Source organism: Zerene cesonia, chromosome 8, assembly GCF_012273895.1.
Source record: "Zerene cesonia ecotype Mississippi chromosome 8, Zerene_cesonia_1.1, whole genome shotgun sequence".
Classification (NCBI taxonomy): domain Eukaryota; kingdom Metazoa; phylum Arthropoda; class Insecta; order Lepidoptera; family Pieridae; genus Zerene; species Zerene cesonia.
The window spans coordinates 8,142,519-8,164,711 of record NC_052109.1 but is presented as its reverse complement, the minus strand read 5'-3'; the positions used below and the strand labels follow the sequence as shown (position 1 = coordinate 8,164,711).

General features: G+C 36.9%; 3 protein-coding genes across 4 annotated transcripts in view; 2 read left to right on the top strand and 1 right to left on the bottom strand.

Moving 5' to 3' along the window:
* Positions 1 to 212: 212 nt before the first annotated feature.
* LOC119828484 (retinol dehydrogenase 13-like) lies at positions 213 to 16,386 on the top strand. 2 transcript variants are annotated; one of them, XM_038350647.1, is made up of 8 exons: positions 213 to 356; positions 12,281 to 12,355; positions 12,675 to 12,801; positions 13,416 to 13,552; positions 14,106 to 14,262; positions 14,796 to 14,964; positions 15,389 to 15,593; positions 16,125 to 16,386. In XM_038350647.1, exons 2-8 carry the CDS (start codon positions 12,282 to 12,284, stop codon positions 16,255 to 16,257), a joined length of 1,002 nt encoding a protein of 333 aa, XP_038206575.1. In that variant the 5' UTR covers positions 213 to 356; position 12,281; the 3' UTR covers positions 16,258 to 16,386. The 2 variants fall into 2 exon arrangements, with proteins under 2 accessions (XP_038206575.1, XP_038206574.1); XM_038350646.1 differs by lacking the exon at positions 213 to 356 and adding an exon at positions 6,687 to 6,756.
* LOC119828483 (patj homolog) lies at positions 6,765 to 11,594 on the top strand. The gene has a single exon (XM_038350645.1). The coding sequence runs from the start codon at positions 6,938 to 6,940 to the stop codon at positions 8,927 to 8,929; it is 1,992 nt and encodes a 663-aa protein (XP_038206573.1). The 5' UTR covers positions 6,765 to 6,937; the 3' UTR covers positions 8,930 to 11,594.
* A 163-nt stretch (positions 16,387 to 16,549) lies between the features above and the next one.
* The window catches only part of LOC119828528 (DNA-directed RNA polymerase III subunit RPC1), a 16,499-nt gene continuing 10,855 nt past the window's right edge, over positions 16,550 to 22,193 (bottom strand). The window contains exons 20-28 of the mRNA XM_038350708.1: positions 22,072 to 22,187; positions 21,134 to 21,238; positions 20,519 to 20,708; positions 19,430 to 19,648; positions 18,858 to 18,976; positions 18,128 to 18,340; positions 17,761 to 17,854; positions 17,292 to 17,492; positions 16,550 to 16,795 (exon numbers count right to left, since the gene is read on the bottom strand). Coding sequence (XP_038206636.1) covers positions 16,583 to 16,795; positions 17,292 to 17,492; positions 17,761 to 17,854; positions 18,128 to 18,340; positions 18,858 to 18,976; positions 19,430 to 19,648; positions 20,519 to 20,708; positions 21,134 to 21,238; positions 22,072 to 22,187 — 1,470 coding nt within the window. The 3' untranslated portion in view covers positions 16,550 to 16,582. The remainder of the gene's footprint in view (positions 16,796 to 17,291; positions 17,493 to 17,760; positions 17,855 to 18,127; positions 18,341 to 18,857; positions 18,977 to 19,429; positions 19,649 to 20,518; positions 20,709 to 21,133; positions 21,239 to 22,071; positions 22,188 to 22,193) is intronic.

Genomic DNA, 22,193 nt, shown 5'->3' with positions numbered 1-22,193 from the left:
TCAGCCTCTAGTGGCTCTCGGGGCGAGAGTGGCACCGGAGCCCCTGGCGCGGGCCGCGGCCACTCAGCGGGCCCCGCCTGGCGCGGCGGGCGCCGCCCTCTGGCGGGGATGGCGCGCGCCCATTGGCCGACCGAGAGGCGCGCAGCTGGGCGGCGCGCGCGGCCCGGGCAGCCTGCCCGACCGCCGCGGCAGTGCGCGTTCCGTGGTGGGGGTTGCCGCTCGCGGTGCCCCGTCCGCTAATTATCATCTGCGGTGTTTCATGTGAACTTTGGTTGCTATTTCGGTTTCTGACAATGCGAATCGAGTTTTGTATAGGCGTGCAGGGAATATAGGTCATTGTATTAATTGTGAATAAGGTATTTAATGTATAGCGATATTCAATTTTCACTGTTTTTGTATTTGGGCTTTATCACGGACATAACTTAATAATGAATCATTATAGTTGTGACACTTACATTTAAAGTCGATATCCAGGTTGAAGTTGAATACCTAATGTTAAGTGTTTTCATATCACCTACTTACCTATGTACCTATGTAGCAACGTTGCAATAAGTAGTTACTTAAATAACTTAGTAACAATTTACTCTGCTGGTATACCTAGTTGTATATTGTCATATTTTTTATTGTTGGAATTCAAAATCTTTAACGTTCATGGCCCACTGAACATAACCTGAATGTATATCGACCTACCTCTCTAAATTTTTGTAACTTAATTATAATTATAACTAAAAACTTCAAGAACTATCGACAATAGGTCTTATCAAGCTTTTGTATAGAACATAGACTTTGCTGAAAATGTGGGTTTTCAATTCCGAAAGTGCTTAATTAAACGGATTATAATACATTTCTTATATCCAATAACAGAACATGCATATAAACAGTGAATAGAAAAGTGTGCAAGTTCTTGGTGGTCGTGTTACTAACAAGTGATCTCTACCAGACAACCACAACATTTCGGTCATTCATCAGTAACTTATTCATTGATATGTGACTTTTATTATATATTTACTGAGCTATAATCAGCTGATAATAATAAAATGTCCAAATTCCATACTCCAATGGACGATTAGTCTCTTACCAATTAGGTACTAAATTGTGCCCGCACCTACCTTTATATGCACCTTTATTTACCTGTTAATACGTATGTACAATTAGTATTCATTTTATAATTTTAGGAAGCCTGTTTTTGTAAGTTAAATTTTTAACAATTACTGTCCCAACCCTGTCAGAGTTTCGTCAGTGGCCCTGCTCCAATATTTATAGGTGGTGGTAGTCGCTTACCATCAGGCGAGATCCGAAGCGTGATTAACCTTTGTGAATACATTGTGTAACCCGGTCAGCACAGATAATATAATACCATACTACTGTCAGATACCTACTTACCAGTGAAAGCTCAATTGCATTATATCGTCGTTCTTCATGATGGAATTAAATTTAGGGATATTATTATATCATACTTTTTGTATTTATAGGTCCTTGCATATATTTTATCGGTGTTTGATAAAAATAGAATAATATTATATATAGAAATAGCCAGGAAGGTTGATGTTTTTTAAGTGAACTAATTTTATTAAATGCCTTCTACTTTAATGAATAGGTAAGCAACTAACGAATGGAGTTAGTTTCTATCCATCTAACTTTAATCTAATCTTACATGTAAAAAAAAGTAATATAAATAATTTTTTTTTATTATTATTTTCTTTTTTATAATAATGTTATATGTACTTATTCATGAAACATCTGTTTTCACGCGTAAGTCGGTAGTTGCCTATCCATTTATTAGATAAAATTGATACATAAATATAATACAGTAAATATAAAGGATTCCTTCAATTTGTGAAATATTTTTAATGTTATCATAATTTATCTCATATAGGTAACTAATGTACTATATATTAGTAACTGCTGGCTCAGTGGTGAGGACCTCGAATTTAGAATCTATATGTCGGGTGTTAGAGACCAGGCGAGTGGCAAGAAATAACTTAATGTTTCAATTTATCTGCGCATGTGGATAACATCCCCACGGCTCGAAACTATGAAGGAAAATGTTGCGAGGAACCGAATCGAAGAATCAAAAGTTCGACGACATGTGTGATCTGCCAACCCGCACTTGGCCAGCGTGGTGAATTTTGGCCGGAACCCTCATAAGATCCCTGTGTCCCAGCTGTGGGAACATGTATGGGCTGATAATGATGAGGTATCTAATGTTAATGATAACCTAATGTAGGTATATGATATATACAAACGCATGGAGTTTTTGTAATTTAGGTTGATTAATTTATGTGTGATGATGATGATGATATGAAGATGGATCAAGTTGAAGCAAATTACACTCGGGAGCCATTAGATAAATACTACCTACAACATTTCTCCTATATAATTGTAAAAATGTCGTCTCGTTAATTGTAAATCAATCAATCTTAGATCTGTAGACGATCAATCTTACAGCGACAGATAAGTAGATATATATCCATGTTACTTTCGCCATAAGATTGTTAAATAGTTAAAAAAAAACTAAGAAGACACGTTTTTTTTTTTTTGAAAACCGCACTAAAATATTTTTTTCAAATTAGTGTATTGTCATCGGCCCTCGATTATCTGTAGATAATTTTGTAAAATTAAAATCAAATTCAAATTCAAAAAGATTTATTGTGATTCACAGGTTATAAGGAAGGTATTATTACATTATATAGCGTTTGCGTTTGACTCTGTATAATTTTAATTTTATGTAAGTAGTATGTAATATATATATATATATATATATATATATATGTATGTAATATATATTTGTTTCAGTCATTTATCTATTTATTTTATTTTATTTATTTTTATTTTTTATTATTATTTTTTTTTGATATATGTATTTTATCATATATTTATAGTATTATATGTCTATATTATATATTATATTGAATTCAAATTGTATGTTAATATTCTTTTGCATGGTATATTACTTATATTTGTGTGTGTGTATTTATAGTATCATCCTTTATATGTTTCACTGGTTTAACTTTTTACCTACCTCCCTTTAAGTATTTTTGTTTTTCACTTGTTCAGTTGGTTGCCTGGAAGAGATCACTTGTAAGTGATAAGGCCGCCTTCTGTGCTGTATGTTTTAGCGTAAGTTCTGTTGTATTTGTTTCTGCTGCGTTGACAGCACAATAAAGTGTTTAAAATAAAATAAAATAAATATATAAAGTTCTACTGTGATCTGCCATGTGGCGTACAATTGTCAATTTTTACATAAATAATTAATTAATAATCATATTCATACATATTTTTGTTTATACCCAGCACAAAATAACAAATCCACGATGTGTTCTTTTATTGTCCAAACGTCGTTACAAAGCTTAATAATGAAATCTGGCCGTTTAAAGGGAGTCAAATTTACGCCTAAAGACTGGTTAACATACAAACATACACGTGAAACTAATAAAGTATGTAATAACCCATACACTACTTAAAGTTATCGGCCTTGAAGCGGTTCAACTGAGTGAGACTGGTGATCTGCTCTACAGGCTTACTACCAATTTATAAGTGTATAATCTATGGGCTTACTACCTATCGCAGACACCAGTCCTCTCCGTGTTTGTTTTATTATTTTCTAGTAAATGTTGTTTTAAGTTTGAGGAAAAATGAATAATTATTAGATTATAAGTAATCTAATCTAATTCGCGAGATAGTAAAGTGTCGAAAAATGTTGTTCTGTGATATTTGCTTGCCCTTGAACTATAAGTATCACAATAAGTCACATAGTACTAGTAGAAACTACTACAAAGTCCATGAGTTTAACTCCGCTCAAGGCGTCACTCGTAGCCTATGTGCTAATCCAGACATAATATATAATATATATATAATCTATTTCTATACCTAATTTCATGCAGATAGAACAATTAGCCGTTTTCGCATCTATCCATACTTACAGATTTTCGCTTTTATAATCCTACTAATATTATAAATGCAAAAGTTTGTAAGGATGTGTGTGTGTGTGTTTGTTGCTCTTTCACGCAAAAACTACTGGACCGATTGCAATGAAATTTGGTACGTAGATAGCTGGACAACTGGAATAACATATAGGTGAAACCGCGGGGCGCAGCTAGTAATATGATAAAGTAGGCGATTATTTTATAGCTAAACTAAATGAAACCAGCAATTTGAATAGCGTTAAATTAAATCTATTTAGGGCAAACCATTAAAGAGTCACTCACGATCGTCGATACTATAAAGTAGGTACTAGCTGCGCCCCGCGGTTTCACCCGCGTAAGTCCGCATCCCGTAGGAATATGGGGATCAAAAGTTGCCTATATGTTATTCCAGTTGTGCAGATGTCTACGTACCAAATTTCATTGCAAACGGTTCAGTAGTTTTTGCGTGAAATAGTAACAAGCACACACACATCCTCACAAAATTTCGCATTTATAATATAAGTAGGATAGTAGGATTCAACATCTGTAACTTCTTTACATGAATCTATAAACACTTACCTCTAATGAAGAACTAAGAAAGGTCTTCAAACACGAATTTTTCATAAAAATCACATAAAATTTAAGTAAAAACGATGTAATTGATGCTTATATTAAATTAAAAACATTTCTAAATAAATCGAGTTGTTTTATTTTTCGTCATATATCTTGTCCCACTTCCTTGAGGAATTTCCATTCAATAATCAATATATGGCTTCCCTCATCAGACCTTATCGTCCGAAATCAATAAAATTTGTCTCAGCCAATAGTGAAATGAAGTAAGAGCAATAACAAAACATTGAAATTCCAATATTTACATAGTAATAACTTTTAAGTAATTCTTATCAACCTATATTCATTGGTTGAACCACTCCCTCGCTATACCTATACATAAGTACCTTTTTTTATAGTGGGGAAATCTTACATAGATACCCACGGCCCCCGGGGAAAAGGAGCCGTGGATTATGTCGAATTCTTACCGACTAAAACCCCACTGTATTCCGACGAGCCACTTTCATGTAGGGGTAACGGGAGCTGGTTAATATACGTCCACGATCCCCTCGGCGATTCATAAGTACCTGGAGTTTATGCATAACTTTATCGAGGAAAAAGGGAAGACGAGGAATACGCGAAAGGTTAGATCTCTGGTGAAGACAAATACCAATAAAATTCACGATCTGGCAGGAAACAAAAGCCTATCAACTTAGTACATAAAGAAAATCTATACGTAAGTAAAGAAATAAGCATATCCGTAAATAAAGTCCTAGAAGCCGTAATTACGATGCTGTTTTCCTTTGATTATCATTAATCTATTTTCTCCACGTTTCGAATTTTATTAGTAGTAATTTTGGTACATCTTTGGTAAGCGTTTAAACACAAACTAAAAAATCAGTTTGAAAGAAGTCTATCCTTTTAAAATGGGTCAATCGAGTTTCAAAAATCAGTAACACACATACAGGTTGAGCTTATAAAAGCGTGTTATAGGCATAGGTTTGCGTAAATGCAAAAAACCATTTGCATAGTATTATATTATCTGTTCTTTAGATCTGTTTCTATAGTATCTCAGTATCTCTATCTACTTATGATTATATGATACACTAGCTGTTGCCTGGACTTGGTTCGCGTGAACTGTGAACGTGAACAACTGGATGATTTCAATAAAATTAGGTTTAAGTATAGATACAATGCTTTTCTACTCGAAATTCGGCAGCAGAGACCAAGAGTACACTAAATAAACAATTACTTATATTGAAAATAATTTAAAAAAATTCTATAAAAACTGTATTTTGGATTTTGCTTTAGAAGCCAAATTATAAGAATCTGATGCGTTGCTGATCATCGTTAGGGACCTTTAGTTGACCATAATAATAATAATCAGTTGTCTATTGGTCTATTGTCTTGGCAAAGTATGTAGTTACAGGGAAGTATATGAGTACCTACTATGTAGATTAATGAGCCAACTGATCGGTCTAAATAATAATTATTAAGTGAAGTTTGTTACACAAAAATTAAAAATTAAGTTTGTTACACAAATTTCAACTTTATACATTCAGCGGTTTGGGAGATTTCGTGATGAGTGAGTGAATGACCTTTCGCTAACAGGTAGTAATAGGCACAGATAAAAAATACTATACAATATAAATATATAATCACTGTGAGATTGTAAAGACTGGCGGTCCGTCCATTTTTACTAGTGAAAGAATTTTAAAACTAATCCAGCAGCTGTTTTAAAACGTTACAAATATACAAATATACAAAAGATGTCTCTATTATATTAGACTAGATATTCAATATTGATAATTTACAGAGACATCTATGGAAAATAACACATAATAAATGAAAGTATTCAAAAACGTACGATTTTACATAACGACATCTATTACGTTACTATTACACTAGTATGATTTCATATTTGCCTTTTAACAATATAGATTATAAAATATCCATGGAGATATATAATTACATGTTCACAACTTACATTAGTATTTACGTCTTGCGATTTAAAAAAATATTTTTTAGTCTATGGTTCTATTTTGGCGGTATGCCTTTAAAAATTTGAATTTTCATTCATTCAATTCTCAGGTCTCTATAACATAGAAAATAATGACTGGGTTCCATTATTTTGTATTTATTTTCATTCGTCGTTTATAATGAACAATAAATCAATGATTTTCACTTAAACCTGATGACAACAGTAATAATTGTTAAAGTTCTTGCCATTTAAAAATTTCAATTATTTAGTGTGTTCATCTGCTGGGAGCTGGCCACATTCTCGCTGTCTCCGATTCAGCAAGTATGTTAATGTCATTTTTTTATTTAATGTAGTAATAAATCGGCAGTTATCTAGCGCGCGTTAACGTATTTTCTAACAATTTGAATATTAAAAATCAGTTATAGATTCCTAATATTAACGATGAGGGTGACGGACAGTTATAACCTAGTCGTTTGCATAACGTAACAGCGAAAGGTTCCCGATGGTCAAGAAGACGATGGTTCTGAGTACGGAGTGGGCGCAGGTTGAAGTGGTTGAGTTAACGAATGACGGCAACGGTCTCGGCTTCAACTTAGTGGGTGGCCGGAGCACCGGTGTCGTAATAAAATACGTGCTACCCGGCGGGATTGCTGACAAGGATGGTCGGCTTCAGAGCGGCGATCATGTATTACAAGTGGGTTCTGTGAACTTAAGAGGCTTCACATCTGAACAAGTGGCTGCTGTACTTCGCCAGGCTGGGCCCACGGTACGCTTATTGGTCGCGCGACCTGCCGACCCAGCCACCGCTCTGCGAGCTCCGATTCCAGGAACCGCGCTCGTCCCAACGAAACTACTCGCTGATCCAGAGCTCTTGGATCGTCATTTAATTGAAACGGGATACAGTGCAGTGTACGATTTATCGCAATGCTATGGTGAATACTTAAACGGGCAAAATGGTGATGTTGAGAATGTTATAGCCGCAGTCAGTATTATTAGTGAGAATCCACAGCAAATAGCAGACCATCCAATCATAATTGATGCAGTGTCACCAGCAATCACAATCACAGAGCCAGTGGAGCTTCCAGTGTTACCTGAAGTGGAAACTGTTCATGTAGATTTAAATAAAAATGTGTACGGTCTGGGTATCACTGTAGCGGGATATGTTTGTGAAAAAGAAGAGTTGTCTGGCATATTTGTTAAAAGTATTATAGAAGGAAGCAGTGCAGAACAAAGTGGTAAAATTAAAATTAATGATAGAATAATTGAAGTTGATGGTATATCATTAACTGATAAGAGCAATCCTCAGTCTGTGGAGATATTAAGGAATACAGGGATATCTGTACATCTTGTTTTAGAGAGGTACTTGAGAGGTCCAAAGTTTGAGCATCTTCAGTTGGCAATATTCAATGAGGAGCGCCCTGCGTCCCCTACACCCTCAGCTACAACCCTTACATGGTTCCCAGTGCCTTCACAAGCTGAAAACAGTGTAACAGAAATCGAACCAGAACCCGAATCAAATACAACAATAGACTCTAGTGTTTTAGAAGTTGGTGAAGACAAAGAGCCCACACAGGAAGAGTTGGATAAACGCCTTGATGAAATACTTAGTGTAGACACTGAAGAGATAAAGAAACGGTGGGAAGCAGAAATTGGTCCTGAAAAGGAGATTCTAATAGCTGATGTCAACAAGCTTTCCGGTTTGGGTATCAGCTTAGAAGGAACAGTGGATGTGGAAGGCGGTCTAGAAGTTCGTCCTCATCACTACATCCGTTCTGTACTTCCAGAGGGCCCAGTCGGACAACAAGGCACCTTTCTTGCTGGTGATGAGTTATTAGAAGTAAATGAATACAGGTTACATGGTCTCACTCACACTGAAGTTGTCAATATATTGAAACAATTACCAAATCGCGTGCGTTTGGTTTGCGCTCGGAGCAACGTAGACAGTGGACCAAGGCCAGTAATCAACTTGGCACAAGATAGAGAAGGCTTTGAAGCAAGAAAGATCATTTCTGGAAGTTTAAATAACCTAACTACCCTTGTGAAAGCACAATCAGATACCTCCATTAACACTTCTAGTACTGCAACATTGACCAATCAATCAGGATTGTCCAAGAAGTCCAAATCCCTGGAGTGCGTATCTGGACTGGCCATGTGGCAGAGTAAAGAAGATATAATAGAACTTTTGAAAGGTGATCAGGGCCTAGGCTTTTCTATCCTGGATTACCAAGACCCCACCGATCCAAATGGTACTGTGATAGTTGTAAGAAGCCTTGTACCTGGTGGTGTAGCCGAGAAAAATGGTGAAATATCGCCAGGAGACAGAGTGATGTCTGTTAACGGTGTGAGTATTAAAAATGCAACATTGGACCAAGCCGTGCAAGCCTTGAAAGGAGCACCGAGAGGGACTGTTCGTGTGGGCATAGCTAGGCCTTTGCCTTCCCAAGAGCCCACCAAGTCAAAAAGCACAACAAACCTAACAGAAAAACCTAGTTAATCTCTGTAAAGAAATCCACTGTGTTAGAACTAGTCAAAAAACCATATCTATTTTACGCTTAGCTTAGCATTAACCTTGCGTTTAGAACGCATTAAGATCTGCTAGACTATCATTATGTATCATATAACATTGAGAGTCCCAATATTTTATTCCACGTAAAAAACTAAACTTTTTTGAAAAGTATTTATTTTATAACTCATAATAATAGTTTCAGATTATTTTCTTCAATCAGATATCATATTGTGTACTGTTGTTGTACTGTGAGATCACAAGTTTTTATGCTTATAATTAATATATCAAAACAGAGCTAAATATCTATAATACAATAATAACCTACGCTTTATTAGGTCTTAATTAATAATCTAGGTCACTCATCCTTTTATAATGCACAGTTTTAATGCATAATGTATAAAATATTTTAATTCTAGATATGTTTATGTAGAATACAATTTTTAAACTTATAAAAAATAATTAATTCATAGACATGGTAACAATAAATTTGTTCTAGAACTCAATCTCAATATCAGTTACATTACAAATGTTAAGAAAAAGTGTCTTGGTTCATTACCTATAATATATCTAGATTTAATGATAATTAAGCTGTACCTAACTACACTGAGAACACCATTTTGCATTAAGGTTAAATCTATAATGTTAAAAAATAGGTTTTAAACGCCATTTTAAATGCTATTTTTTAATGAGTAAGGTATAGGCATTAGAAAGTTTACACTGTACAAAGCTGAGTATTAAAAATGCAATTATAGCAATTGTCTTTACCTCTGTTTTAATTTATTCCATTCATCAATAATAATAGAATTTATTGTCTTATAAGACTGAAGAAAATTTTTATTTGACTATTACCATTTATGTTTTGTGTTTTTATTCTAGTTAATTCACAGTCTGTAAAGATTCTGTCACAAAAATTGAAATATTTGAATAAGTTGTACTGATTAAAGGTACCTCATCATTATTTCAGCCATTAATGCAATAATTGCATTTTTATGATCAGTATTTAGACACTAGAACCAACCTTGTAGATCTTAACCTAAGGGAGCAATTATGTAACTTCTTTTAAATTTTACTAAGGATAATGATATCCAACGAAATTTTAACTTAGTAAGTAATGAGATTCTTATGGTGGTGGGGCCTAAACCCACATTAATTGAAATGTTTAATATGTTAATTCACAATGTAACAGTCTATCTGCAACCTAACACTTTCTGAAGAAGGTTTCATGTTCCTAGTAAGGTTCTCAAATTGCAAATTTAATGTGTGTGAGATTTTGCTGGTTAAAATGCTTTCGCTAATTAACTTTATAATTGGGAACTCTATTGTGGACTGAGGCCCAGATGTGATAAAAGCTCTCAACCATACTATTAAAGATGTATTATTTGTCTTTTGAAACTATTTTTCATGCATTGGGATTAGACGCTTCGCGAAACACTAATATAATAAAATGACAATATGTAAATTTGAGATGCAATAAAAATATAGCCTTATAATCAATCCAATAAAGAAGGTAAACTAACGGCTAGTAGTAGGTAACTAAGGGCAAGTTTCGCAGCTTCTTTACATCATCTGATAAACCTCAGTAAAGATAACAAATAATGTATTTATACCACTATATGCTTCAAAAAGTCTCAAATAGGCTATCGAGGACATAATCAAAAAGTGCTGGAACCGGACCTGAAGTATTGTAAAAAAAATTCCGCATCCTGATAAACCGTCATCTATCCACAGATGTATGTTTAACTTGTAAAATATTTTGTGCACAAATTTTAGCGAGGCACTTGTGATATTAAACGATTTATTTATACTTGTATGTATTTATTGTAATTAATTGGACCTAAATACCAGATTGCATTTACAATGGATATTATGTATTTATGTGCATTTACAGTATGAGAATTCATTTCGTGTGAGATTTATCATAATCTGTGTAAATCCGCGCCAATAAATAATTGATTTTAAAATAGCGAATGCATGCCATCTCTTTCGCACAACGGCAATCGCTTGTATCGGCACGACTATATAATTTACTGGTTATAAATTATAATCGAATATTTATTGGCGAGGCATATGGAAAATTTCGGAAAATAAAAATTCGGTGAAATCTATTTGAATAATTATATGTACAAAACACATATTATTCAAATATAGAATTCTATTAAAGCTGTTTGAAATGTAGAATTTTGCTTTTTAAGTTGAAGTTTTGTTAGGTTATTAAACTTATTTCATTTCTTACATATAATGCTAGTGACTAGTAAAAGTTGATATTTTTTATTTAATATGATGGATGAATAAAAGAACTGAAATAAACAAACGAGGAAATATGTAACATTACAAAAAAATAAACAAAAATAAAAAATATGTCTATATTTTTTTATATGTAATACATATTTCCTGCATAATTGAAAGGCTACAGAATCGGATTTTATTTTGTTGTCACTTTTAAATATATTCATTTTATTGTATAAATAATTTGTACTACAACAATGATAATTTTGCTTATTTTGCGTAGCATGTATGAGACAATACAGAGCGAGCAATAATTGTATTTTCACATATTTCTTGAACGGAATTCAATGGGCTCAAATGCTCTAGCACTGTAAATGTAAGATCACAAACTTTACATAATGAAAATGTAAACATAAAACGGAAATATAAATATTGAAAATTATATGAAGTATTTTATTTTAATTGAATTTCCTACCCATCACTAATATAAATGCGAAAGTTTGTAAGGATGTGTGTGTGTTTGTTGCTCTTTCACGCAAAAACTTTGAACCGATTGAAATGAAATTTGGTACGTAGACAGCTGAACAACTGGAATTACATATAGGTAAGTTTTTATCCCGATATTCCTACGGGATACGGACATACGTGGGTGAGACCGCGGGGCGCAGCTAGTCTTTTATAAGTACATCATCTTCGTGATACTCCAGAATTGAGGGTGGGAAAGGATAATCCTTTCATAATTAACATAAATATCAAAAGTTCTTATTGTTCATGTAGATCAACTAATTAATTATTTATATGACTATAATAAAAAGTGTATACAAAAACACGGACGTGTCCTATTAATTTTATAAGAGAACTGAAAATTCTCAAAATGTAAAATTTTGGATCTATCATTTTATGAATGGGTCAAATGAGTATCTGCTTTTATTCACGAAGTTAACACGGACCATAATTCTGAAGGTTAAACATAACTTGGGTAAGTTGAAAAACAACAAACTTTAAAGCAATGTAACATTTAAGCTGCAGTTCTTTTCGGCTATTATGTTTTCAAATATCAAACAAACATACATAAATTACAATCGGTCATCTCTAGCATTCTTACTCTTCCAGGATGTGGACGCCCAACTTGCCAGTGACGATTATAACTGGAGTTGCAGCCGGAGCTGGCTTTATTAGCTTATTCAAGTTAGTATATTCCTCAGTTAAATACTTAAAATGTAGATTTTATACTGTCTTCAAAGTGTAAGAACTAGACCATCAGCTTTAAAATAAAAATATAGTTATCAAAATTGGTTCCCCCTGTTGAAAGTTCTCAGGTAACTTAAAAAGGCGAATTACAAACCTCTACCTATGCTAGTCCACAAATCAAAATTTTAACGTAGACATTAAATATGAGTTAAAATTTTACTTTGAAATAGACGAAACACTAATTTAGATTATTATTTATAAGTATTTACAAATTCAAGAAACGCCCATTTTATAAAAAAAAAAATGTTTAATACAGAGACTTCTATGGGGGAAAACCTTACATCAAAGAGGCGTCTGCGGAAGGTAAGACGATAATCGTCACGGGGGCGACGAGCGGCATCGGGAAGGAAACCACGTGGGAACTCGCTAAACGCGGTGCTAAGGTAAGATCCTTTTGATTTCTATAAATAAGTAGTAGGTACTTTATTAGGTGGCGGACGAAATCAGACGAGCGAACATCGCCCCCTCAATAATGCGGCTCGACGGGGGTTTTAGTCAGTAGGACACCGACATAACTCAGCGCCTCTTCCACGGGGGCTGTCGGTATCTATGCAAGATTTCTCCGCTATAAAATAGGTAATTTTATATGAATTACTAGCTTTTTGTCCGTGGTTTCGCCCGCTTAAGTTAAACAGAGACTCTTCCATGGGTTTTCCTGCATTGTTCAGGTTTTCGCGGTATTTTGCGGATATAAATTCTCCTATGCGTTTTCTCTGGTCACATAACAACTTTGTACCAAATTTCATTCAAATCAATCGATCACTGATTCAGATGTGATGAACAGACCAAGTTAGTTTCGCATGTATAATATTAGTAGGGAAACTATTGCTTCGGCATAAAACACGCTGCAGCATGTCCCAATAGCCCAATTTTAAGAATGCCACAAGATAGATGGATAATATGATGCACGCCCAAGATGCCGCAGGCATACTATTCATAGCCTTACAGATTACACCCTTTCGTGAACGATATATCGAATCTCCAATACGAATGGCAGGTGTTCATGGCGTGCCGCGACATGGCGAAGTGCGAGGAAGTAAGGAGGAGCATAGTGCTGGAGACGGGCAACAAGTACGTGTACTGCAGGCCGTGCGACCTCGCTGACAACGCGTCTATCAGGAAGTTTGTGGAAACGTGAGCTGGTTTTTTTTTTAATTGTCCTGGCTTAGAGTTTCACGTCATTCGGTTTCATCGCCATAGTCAAACTTGGAATTGGACAAGTTAACTGGGTCTATTTGTTTTTAAAGCTTTCATTGCTCCATCCCATATTGTCGGAAGAAATCTTAAAATTCGATCCGTTACTAACTGAATAAATAGTTACATATTAAGCAATGTTAAATGAGTTGTGAGGTTGAGAAAAATCTCAACTTATCATCATACTAACTTTTGTCCGCATCTTCGCACGCGTTTCATTCGTAGTGCTTCATAGATTTTATTATACAATTTTAATATACAATTATATAAATCTTTCTCTTGAATCACTGTATCTTTTAAAAAAACCATCAAAATCCGTTGTGTAGTTTTAAAGGTATATATTTTATAAGGCATACATACTAGGGACAGATGCGGGAAGCGACTTCACTTTTCTCTATCATATATTTCATCATATATTTATACCCATTATGGGCTCAGGCCTCCTATAGAAGTTAAATAACTTAAAAATCTAAACTTAACATAAAATCTCTAGGTTCAAATCAGAAGAACCACGTGTTGACGTGCTGGTGAACAACGCAGCGGTGATGGAGCCCCCACAGGGGGTCACGAGGGACGGCTACGAGACCCAGCTGGGGGTCAACCACATGGGGCACTTTCTGCTCACCCAGCTGCTCATGGACACACTTAAGGTAGGTGTGATTTTTCAGCGGGCAAATGAACTGGTGATATTAGTAGAAACTCAATTTTGTTGCAAGTTTAAATAAACATACTCTTTTAGATTTTATAGAGTTCAGATGATAAACGCTCTAGACTTGAGATGATAAACTTGTCTTTGTATTTTTAGTACAATTATCATATAATTATTTGTACTGTTGCTTATTGCAGAAAGATATCTAATGTTAAAAATTAACATCAGTATTTTAGCCCACAGTTTATATTAAGACCCGCCTTCTAGAAAAATCATTTTTCAAATCCACTAAAGAAATTTTATTGTTTTTTTTTTTTAGTTTCGAAACCAAACTCATTTAACCTATGCTACTTTTATAATCTGTACTAATAATATAATATTAAAGTGTTTGTTTGAATGCGCTAACCTCAGGAAATATTGAACCGATTTATAAAGTTCTTCACCATTATCTGAACGTGATCCCCTAGTGGCTATTATTGTACAACGGGCGTAGCCGGGGCGAACAGATAGCTTAATATATAATTCCTCATCCAGGCATCAGTCCCCAGCCGGGTGATAGTGGTGACTTGCGTGGCGCACACTCGCGGCGACATCAACAAGCAAGACCTGAACTTCTCCAAGAAGTATGATGCTGCAGCCGCCTACAACCAGAGCAAGCTGGCGAACGCACTCTTTGCCAGGGAGCTGGGGAGGAGGCTTTTGGGTTGGTGACTTTTGATTTTGTAATAAAGTATTCTGAATTGATGCTAATAGAATTTTTCAGAATTTTAGGGGTTTAATCTTTATGAAATGAACATAGCTTTTCTGTTACCTTGACCACTATTACTTGAGGTACTAGCTTTAAAAAAAAAAGAATTATGAAAAAAAATATAACTCTCTTTTAAATAACTGACCTTTTTATTATAGTCAATTCACATTGGTAATTCACCATATCTTGTTACCACGTTAACAGTAAAATAAATCAATATTTACTTCTAAAACAATCATTTATTTCTGAAACATAAAAACAAAAAATACCCCAAAATAAAATAAAAAAACAGTTCTCCATACAACCTTCCAATCACAATTCTAATTAATTCCATACAAGAACTAGTCTGAAAACGCTTTAATCCTGGCGATACCAACAGAAACCGACATAGCCGTAATAGCGGTAGACCCAGGGTTCTCCGACACGGAGCTGTCCCGGCACCTGCCCATGCGCAAGAGCATGACCCGCTTCGTGGTGTACCCGCTGTTCTGGCCGGTCATGAAGAAGCCCAGGGTCGCTGCGCAGACCATACTCCACGCTGCACTGGAACCGGCGCTGCAGAAGTGCAAGGGGGACTATTTTGTGTGAGTCAAGTTCGCTAGTTCAATATGCTAGTCGAAGTACAAATTACGCAATGCAGAGGTAGTCTGCGAATGCGCTGCCTGCTTTTCATTAAAAATACGGGACGTACTCATTAGTACGGGATGAGAAAAGGATTCACGACTCGAAAGAAGGAATTACTGGCAAGGGTAAAGGATCACGAAGGAAACACAGTGGTGTGGTACTTCCCCGGTGCGAGCTGGCCCAAAATGAATTCTTGGAGAATAATTCCATCTAGTGGCCTTGTAAGATATTAATACATAATAACTTTTTATTAGAAGTTAGTGACTAATTTTTTTTGGGTTTTATAACTTTTTACTGGTTGAACGATATTGGTGATTCTATTACAATCAAAAACAACTTATCATGTAGTCCCATTTGAATTTGGTCAAGTTCAGCCAATTTAGAGGCAGTTTTTTTTTTTGGTTAAAACCAATAAATACTATAAAAAATTGCGTAATCTTATCTTAAAAAAATGTCAAGTTATGAATTTTATATTATTATTTCCATTGCAGTGATATGAAACCAGCGGAATTTTCCGAGAAGGCGCAAGATTACGAGTTGGCGCAGTGGTTCTGGAAGGTGAGCGAGCGATGGACCAGGTTATATGAACATAAGGCTGATTTAGAAAAAGCTATGGCCGCGTGAAAAATATAGTATTTTTTTTTATTATGTGTAAAAAGACGTCAAGAAATTTATGTTAAGTGCTCGCATTTAGTGTTGGTAAAGTGTTACGTAGTGCTTAGTGTATTTATTTAGAATAAATAATTGATAAAATTTTACGTGTCTCATTTTTTAAATATCCCATCCCATTCCATGTTTATCCCATTCCTAAGGCATCACATACAGTTGATTTCATATTTTTAGAAACTAGTTTTGATGACATTGCCCAAGCGCACTTTTTCTTAAGAATATGAACATAGAATAAATAAAAGAAAGATTTAACAAAATAATTTATTTCCAAAACACTAGATCACTCCCATATCGAAGTATGCAACTCCGGGTCATCAAACAACAATTTATTTGTATTCTGGTGTTTCTGGTGCGGGTGCTGATGCAGCAACTGCAGAAGACCAGTTCCAATGGCCGCTGGTACTCCGAGGATGATGCACTCGGAGACACCCTCGATGTTGTCCCGCTGGCCGTAGTACGCCGCGTCGAACAAGTGGTCCGCCGTTTTTTCGAACTGCAATTTAAGAAATTAATATTAGTCTTTTTGGGTATGATATTAAATCGTGAGCTTTTGCCTCTTGTTAAGGTAATTTGACCGCCTCCTTGGTACAGTGGTAAACGCGTGAGCGTAGAACCGAGGGGTCCTGGGTTCGATTCCCGGTGGGGGCAATAAAAAAAAATGTCTCAGTCTGACAGGACACAGAAGGCTGATCACCTACTTGTCCCTAAAGAAAATCGATCAGTGAAACAGATGTATATCATCTGCCCCATACCCCAGTAGGGGACACGGGACTTCACACACATTTACGTAATTCTTGTGTCATTTGTGCTGAATGAGTAGATGTAACATTATTGAAAATTATCGACCATGCCGCGAACCAACCAACTAATTATAGTCTAATTAGTACGTGCGTGAGTGGGGTACGTTGTGTGCGTGTGTATGTGCGTGTCTGTGTGCGTGTCTGTGTACGTGTCTATGTCTGCGTGGTTGTGTGCGTGTGCGCGCTCACGCTGGCCAGGTTGAGCACGGAGTCCTTCATGCGCGCGAGCCCGTAGCGCGTGATGCCGAGCAGCTCGCCGCGCGCGCACATCTGCGCGGCGAGCAGCGCCACGTGGCGCCGGTCCACGCTCATGCCGTGGCCGGCCATCACGCCCTGGATCTCGCTGATGATCGTCGTCACGGCCGCCTCGATGCCGAGCGTCTGGTACACCTGCGAGCACGCCGCGCGTTACATTTCTGCTTACTCCCCTCCCCCCCTTACGAATGAACACAACCAAAAAGACTATAACTGGATAGTATAGCGCATTCGACCCTTTACACTTCCGACATGACCCAAAATTATCTCGAAAATTTCAATGAAGAGAATATATGAATGATTAAGAAATTGATGAGTGAATGAATAAAATAAATATTGATAAGTAAATTCATTATTAAATTAATAGTGAGAGAATACATTTATAAGTTAAGTTAAATATTACCTCCAGAATATTGTTAGAAGTGGTCTTGGTTCCTTCAACGCCGTACGTCGCTATCACATCTCTCAGCCCCTCGCCTTCAACGCAGAGCTTATATCTAGGGGCAGAACGAAGTTTTAAAGTACTAGATTATCATAATATCTACTGTAGAAACACAATTAGCGATGAAGATAGCATTATTAGAACTCATATGTCATCAGAAATGAAGTCCTGTTTATATTATTGGATCGTTTGGAATAAAAACTGTCGCGAAATCGATATAGCTTTATATTTCTATGAATTTAAAACCTGGGCTATTAACGGGGGTTACTGCAAGGTTACTAACTAAAAGGAGGAGGAAGAGGGGGGGGGAGACAATGCTTCAATATACCTAGGTTGTGGTCCGGAATCTTCGCAGGCTATGACCGCCCTGGACACCTTGGGCAGCCCCTTGACGGCGACGGCGGGCAGCTGGCGCGCGAGCTGCTGCAGCGCCACGTTGAGCCAGCCGCCGTGCTTGCCGCCCTCCGCGTACACCTTGATCGCCCACTCCGACACTGCCTCTATGTTGCTCGGTTTTATTTTCAGTTTGGACGTGCATATCCTGTACATACCAACATTTTTATTTCTTTTTTTGGTTCCGTGAAATATGGGATACCGAAAATCAGCTAATACTAATGCATTAATAAGTATGGATAAGTATGGATTTATGATTGTTTATTACTCTTTCAAGCAAAAACAGATTATCGTATCTATATAAAATGGTAACACGCGAGTGACGCGGCGGGTAACAGCTTACAAAATATGCTTAGTGTAATTTTAATATATTTCTTGTAAAACTAATATTATATGCATGTTTTGCATAATTTAACTGTAACATTCATTGCAAAAAAAAACTACAAAAATTCACTGCATACATATATAAAACAACGTCGCTTTTTCTGTCCGTATGTTCCTATGTATGCTTAAATCTTAAAAACTACGCGACGGATTTGGATGGGTTTTTTTTTGTTGATTTAGCGCGTGCGAAGCCACGGGCAAAAGCTAGTGGTAAATAAAATAATCTAGGATGTCCCGCCGATGGCCTCCTACTACGGTCACCCTGTATAATAGATACTCACGAATAAACAATAGAGTGCACGTTCACTTCCAAGCAGAGTAATCTGATTCGCTCCGCATCCAGCCGTATCAGGAGGAAGCAACTCGTGGGCAAGTAGACCTCTTCTATGTATGTAGTTATCTAGTAACATTTGAGACATGGATAGTGGAATATCGAAAAGATACAAATGAGTACAAATAGGTATAAAAATACCACATATTTTAAGCCATCGAATAAAGAATAAAAACAAGAAATCCTGGAAAATATCCTGATAAAGTAATATATAATATATAGGCCCATATCATTTTCCTTCCCTTCCCAGTCCTTTCCTTTATTCCTCTTGCCAATCCTTTCTTAAACCCTTCCCAAAAAGTCGGCAATCCATTTGTGGAGGCGTAAGGTCTGTAATGGACCTTATGCCTCTACAAATGTTCATGGGCGATGGTAGCGTTTACCATCAGGCGACCCACCAGCTCCATTGCCGACTGTGACATAAAAAAAAAATGCATGCAGGACCATAGTCAGCACTAAAGTCAAAACTACTAGGAATGATGATTACTAATAGTCCATATCGAATTCTAGACAGATCTTTACCTCTCCCAGCGTAGTCTTCTCCACCCGCCCCTTGACCCTCCTCGCGAACTCCTGGTCGTGCGGCTGCGTCAGCTCCGCGGTGATGATCGGCGTCGATATGTTCTTGCTCGCGTTGATGATCTCCTTCACCCGGGGCACACCCTGGGTTATGTTCATGGAGGCCACGCCAGCGAAATGGAACGTCTTCAGGGTCATTTGGGTGCCGGGCTCGCCGATACTCTGTGGGGAGTATAAATGATATTGAATCCTATCCTATCCTACTAATCCTACTTTCCTACTATTCCCACTAATGTTATAATTGCGAAAGTTTGTAAGGATGTGGTTGTGTTTGATGCTCTTTCACGCAAAACCTACTGAACCGATTGCAATGAAATTTGGTACGTAGACAGCTGGATAACTGGAACAACATATAGGCAATACGGGATATGGACTTACGCGGGGCTAGTAAATCATATTGACGGAAAATGAGTTTACTACCTAGTGGGGCGGAATTTTTTTTTTTAATATGAATGTACAAAACATGGATAGACCGATAGAAATGCATAAACAACAATATTCGTAACGTATACCGTGACAAAACTATTTCTAATTCGTTATGATTCGTCACTGTATGTTCCTTTTTCTCATTGCATAGCATTTTTTACAATCAAATAACTTAACATTTCATTACGTGTGTTATTGTGGGGCATTTTTATAGAATCACTAAGTGACCCGGTAAACGCTGGTGTGCCTTATTCTTATCTTTTAGGGGTATGAAAAACAGACGTTAGGCGATTCGTAGATCTGCCCAATATGCATACAACATTCGATGAGAATCGATATAGCTGTTTAGGAGGCGGAACTAACATTGTGACACGAGAATTTTACATATATATTGATGTAACGTCAAGTCACATAGCACCACGTCCTGTCGCATCACACCACGTCACGTCACGTCACACAACGTCACGTCACACCACGTCACGTCACGTCACACAACGTCACGTCACACAACGTCACGTCACACCACGTCCCATCACACCACGCCACGTCACACCACGTCACGTCACACCACGTCACGTCACGCCACGCCACGTCCCGTCACGTCACCTGCGCGGCGAGCGCGCCGACGGCGGTGCCGGGCTCGATGACGCTGCGCTGGTACTTGTCGTGGCAGACGCGCAGGAAGCGCACGAGCTGCGGCAGCGTGAGCCGCTCCAGCTGCAGCGCCAGCGCGCCGCACGACGCGTAGCGCATGCGCAGGTTGCGCACTTTGCACGATATCGTTTTGAGGAATGACCTGTGGGAATGGATTATTTTTAATCAACTTCAAAAAGAGGATATCCTCAATTCGTCTATATTTCCGTTTGCGTTGATTACCCCTGATCTTCGACTGGGTGAACCGATATTTAGATAATCCAATTTTACATATGAAAGCTAGTTTGGTTTAGCCTTGACAATTTGAAGTCTTAGTTTATATGGTACTAGCTGTTCGCCCCGGCTTCGCCCGTATTACATATATAGCCTATGTCACTCAGCGAAGTTCCAGCTTTCTAATGGTGAATAATATTATTAGTGTAGAAAAATAGTGGTCTTATACCTAAAACAGTTAAGTAAATTTTTAACGATGAAAAAAATGTGCTTCAATACGTTTATAAAAGCCAACCTTATTCTATTAGTCCTCATTCAATCAATCAGAAAAATATTGAATTACATAAAACTCACAATAGCTCAGCTTTGAACTCTTGGGTGCAGGTCTTGAAGTCATCCAAAGCGAGGGTTTCTTCGGCCGCTTCCATGATCCTGTCTGCATCCAGGGGCTCTTCGTCTCTGGAAAGCAACAATGATGTTACTCATCATTTCAGTACATATTACTCGTATGTCATTCAAGGGTTACTTCTATATCTGTAATGTGTATATATTGATGTAAATATATTATGTATATTGTATACTTCAGGCTATATATCCAATTTCAATTGGATCATACATTTTTGGATTATCAACCAACTTCAAAGAAAAAAGGAGGTTTTCAATTCAATTGATTTTTTTTTTTGGTTTGGTCCTCGAAAACTAAGAGGATTTTTAATCGATTGGCGTCGTTCTATTTTAGAGTTTAGAGTCGTTGACCATTTTCGACCGACTTCAAAATAGGAGAAAATTGTCAATTTGACTATCTTTTATTTCGGTTTTGCTACCTAAAAACCATCGACTGGGTGATACGATAAGACATTTTTGCTTATTTATTTTTTTATATTTTTAATTTAATTATCAGAACAAAAAAAAAATTAACAAGTTAAATGTTGTGTAGTAACTAAGGAAAAACCACATAGGTTTAAAGTAATGTGCGTATACAAATAAATTTACAATAGTACAATTCCGGTTATTACTGTCTAATTAAGTAGGTAAGTAGTTTAAACGTACCAAAACAATACATTAAAATTTTTATCCAAATCCGTATACAATTACTATAGATTGTTCAAGTAGAAATGCTTAAGTTTACGTTTTAAATTAATTTTAGTATTTTTATTTTTTCTTAAATTAATGTATATATATTCGATCGCCGGTACCTCCCTTACTGTCCCATTGAATTTTAGTCTAGTTATGACAATATGAAGGCGGTTAGGTTAGGTCTCCGCTAAAGGGGGGTCTCGTTGTCGTGTCACCTGGCGGGGCAGAGCGCGCGCACGTGCGCGAGCACGCGCGGCAGGTCGGCGGGCCGGTCGCGCCCCTCCATGCAGCTGGGGTCCAGCCCGTCGCTGCCGTACTGGAACTGCACCACCTCGCC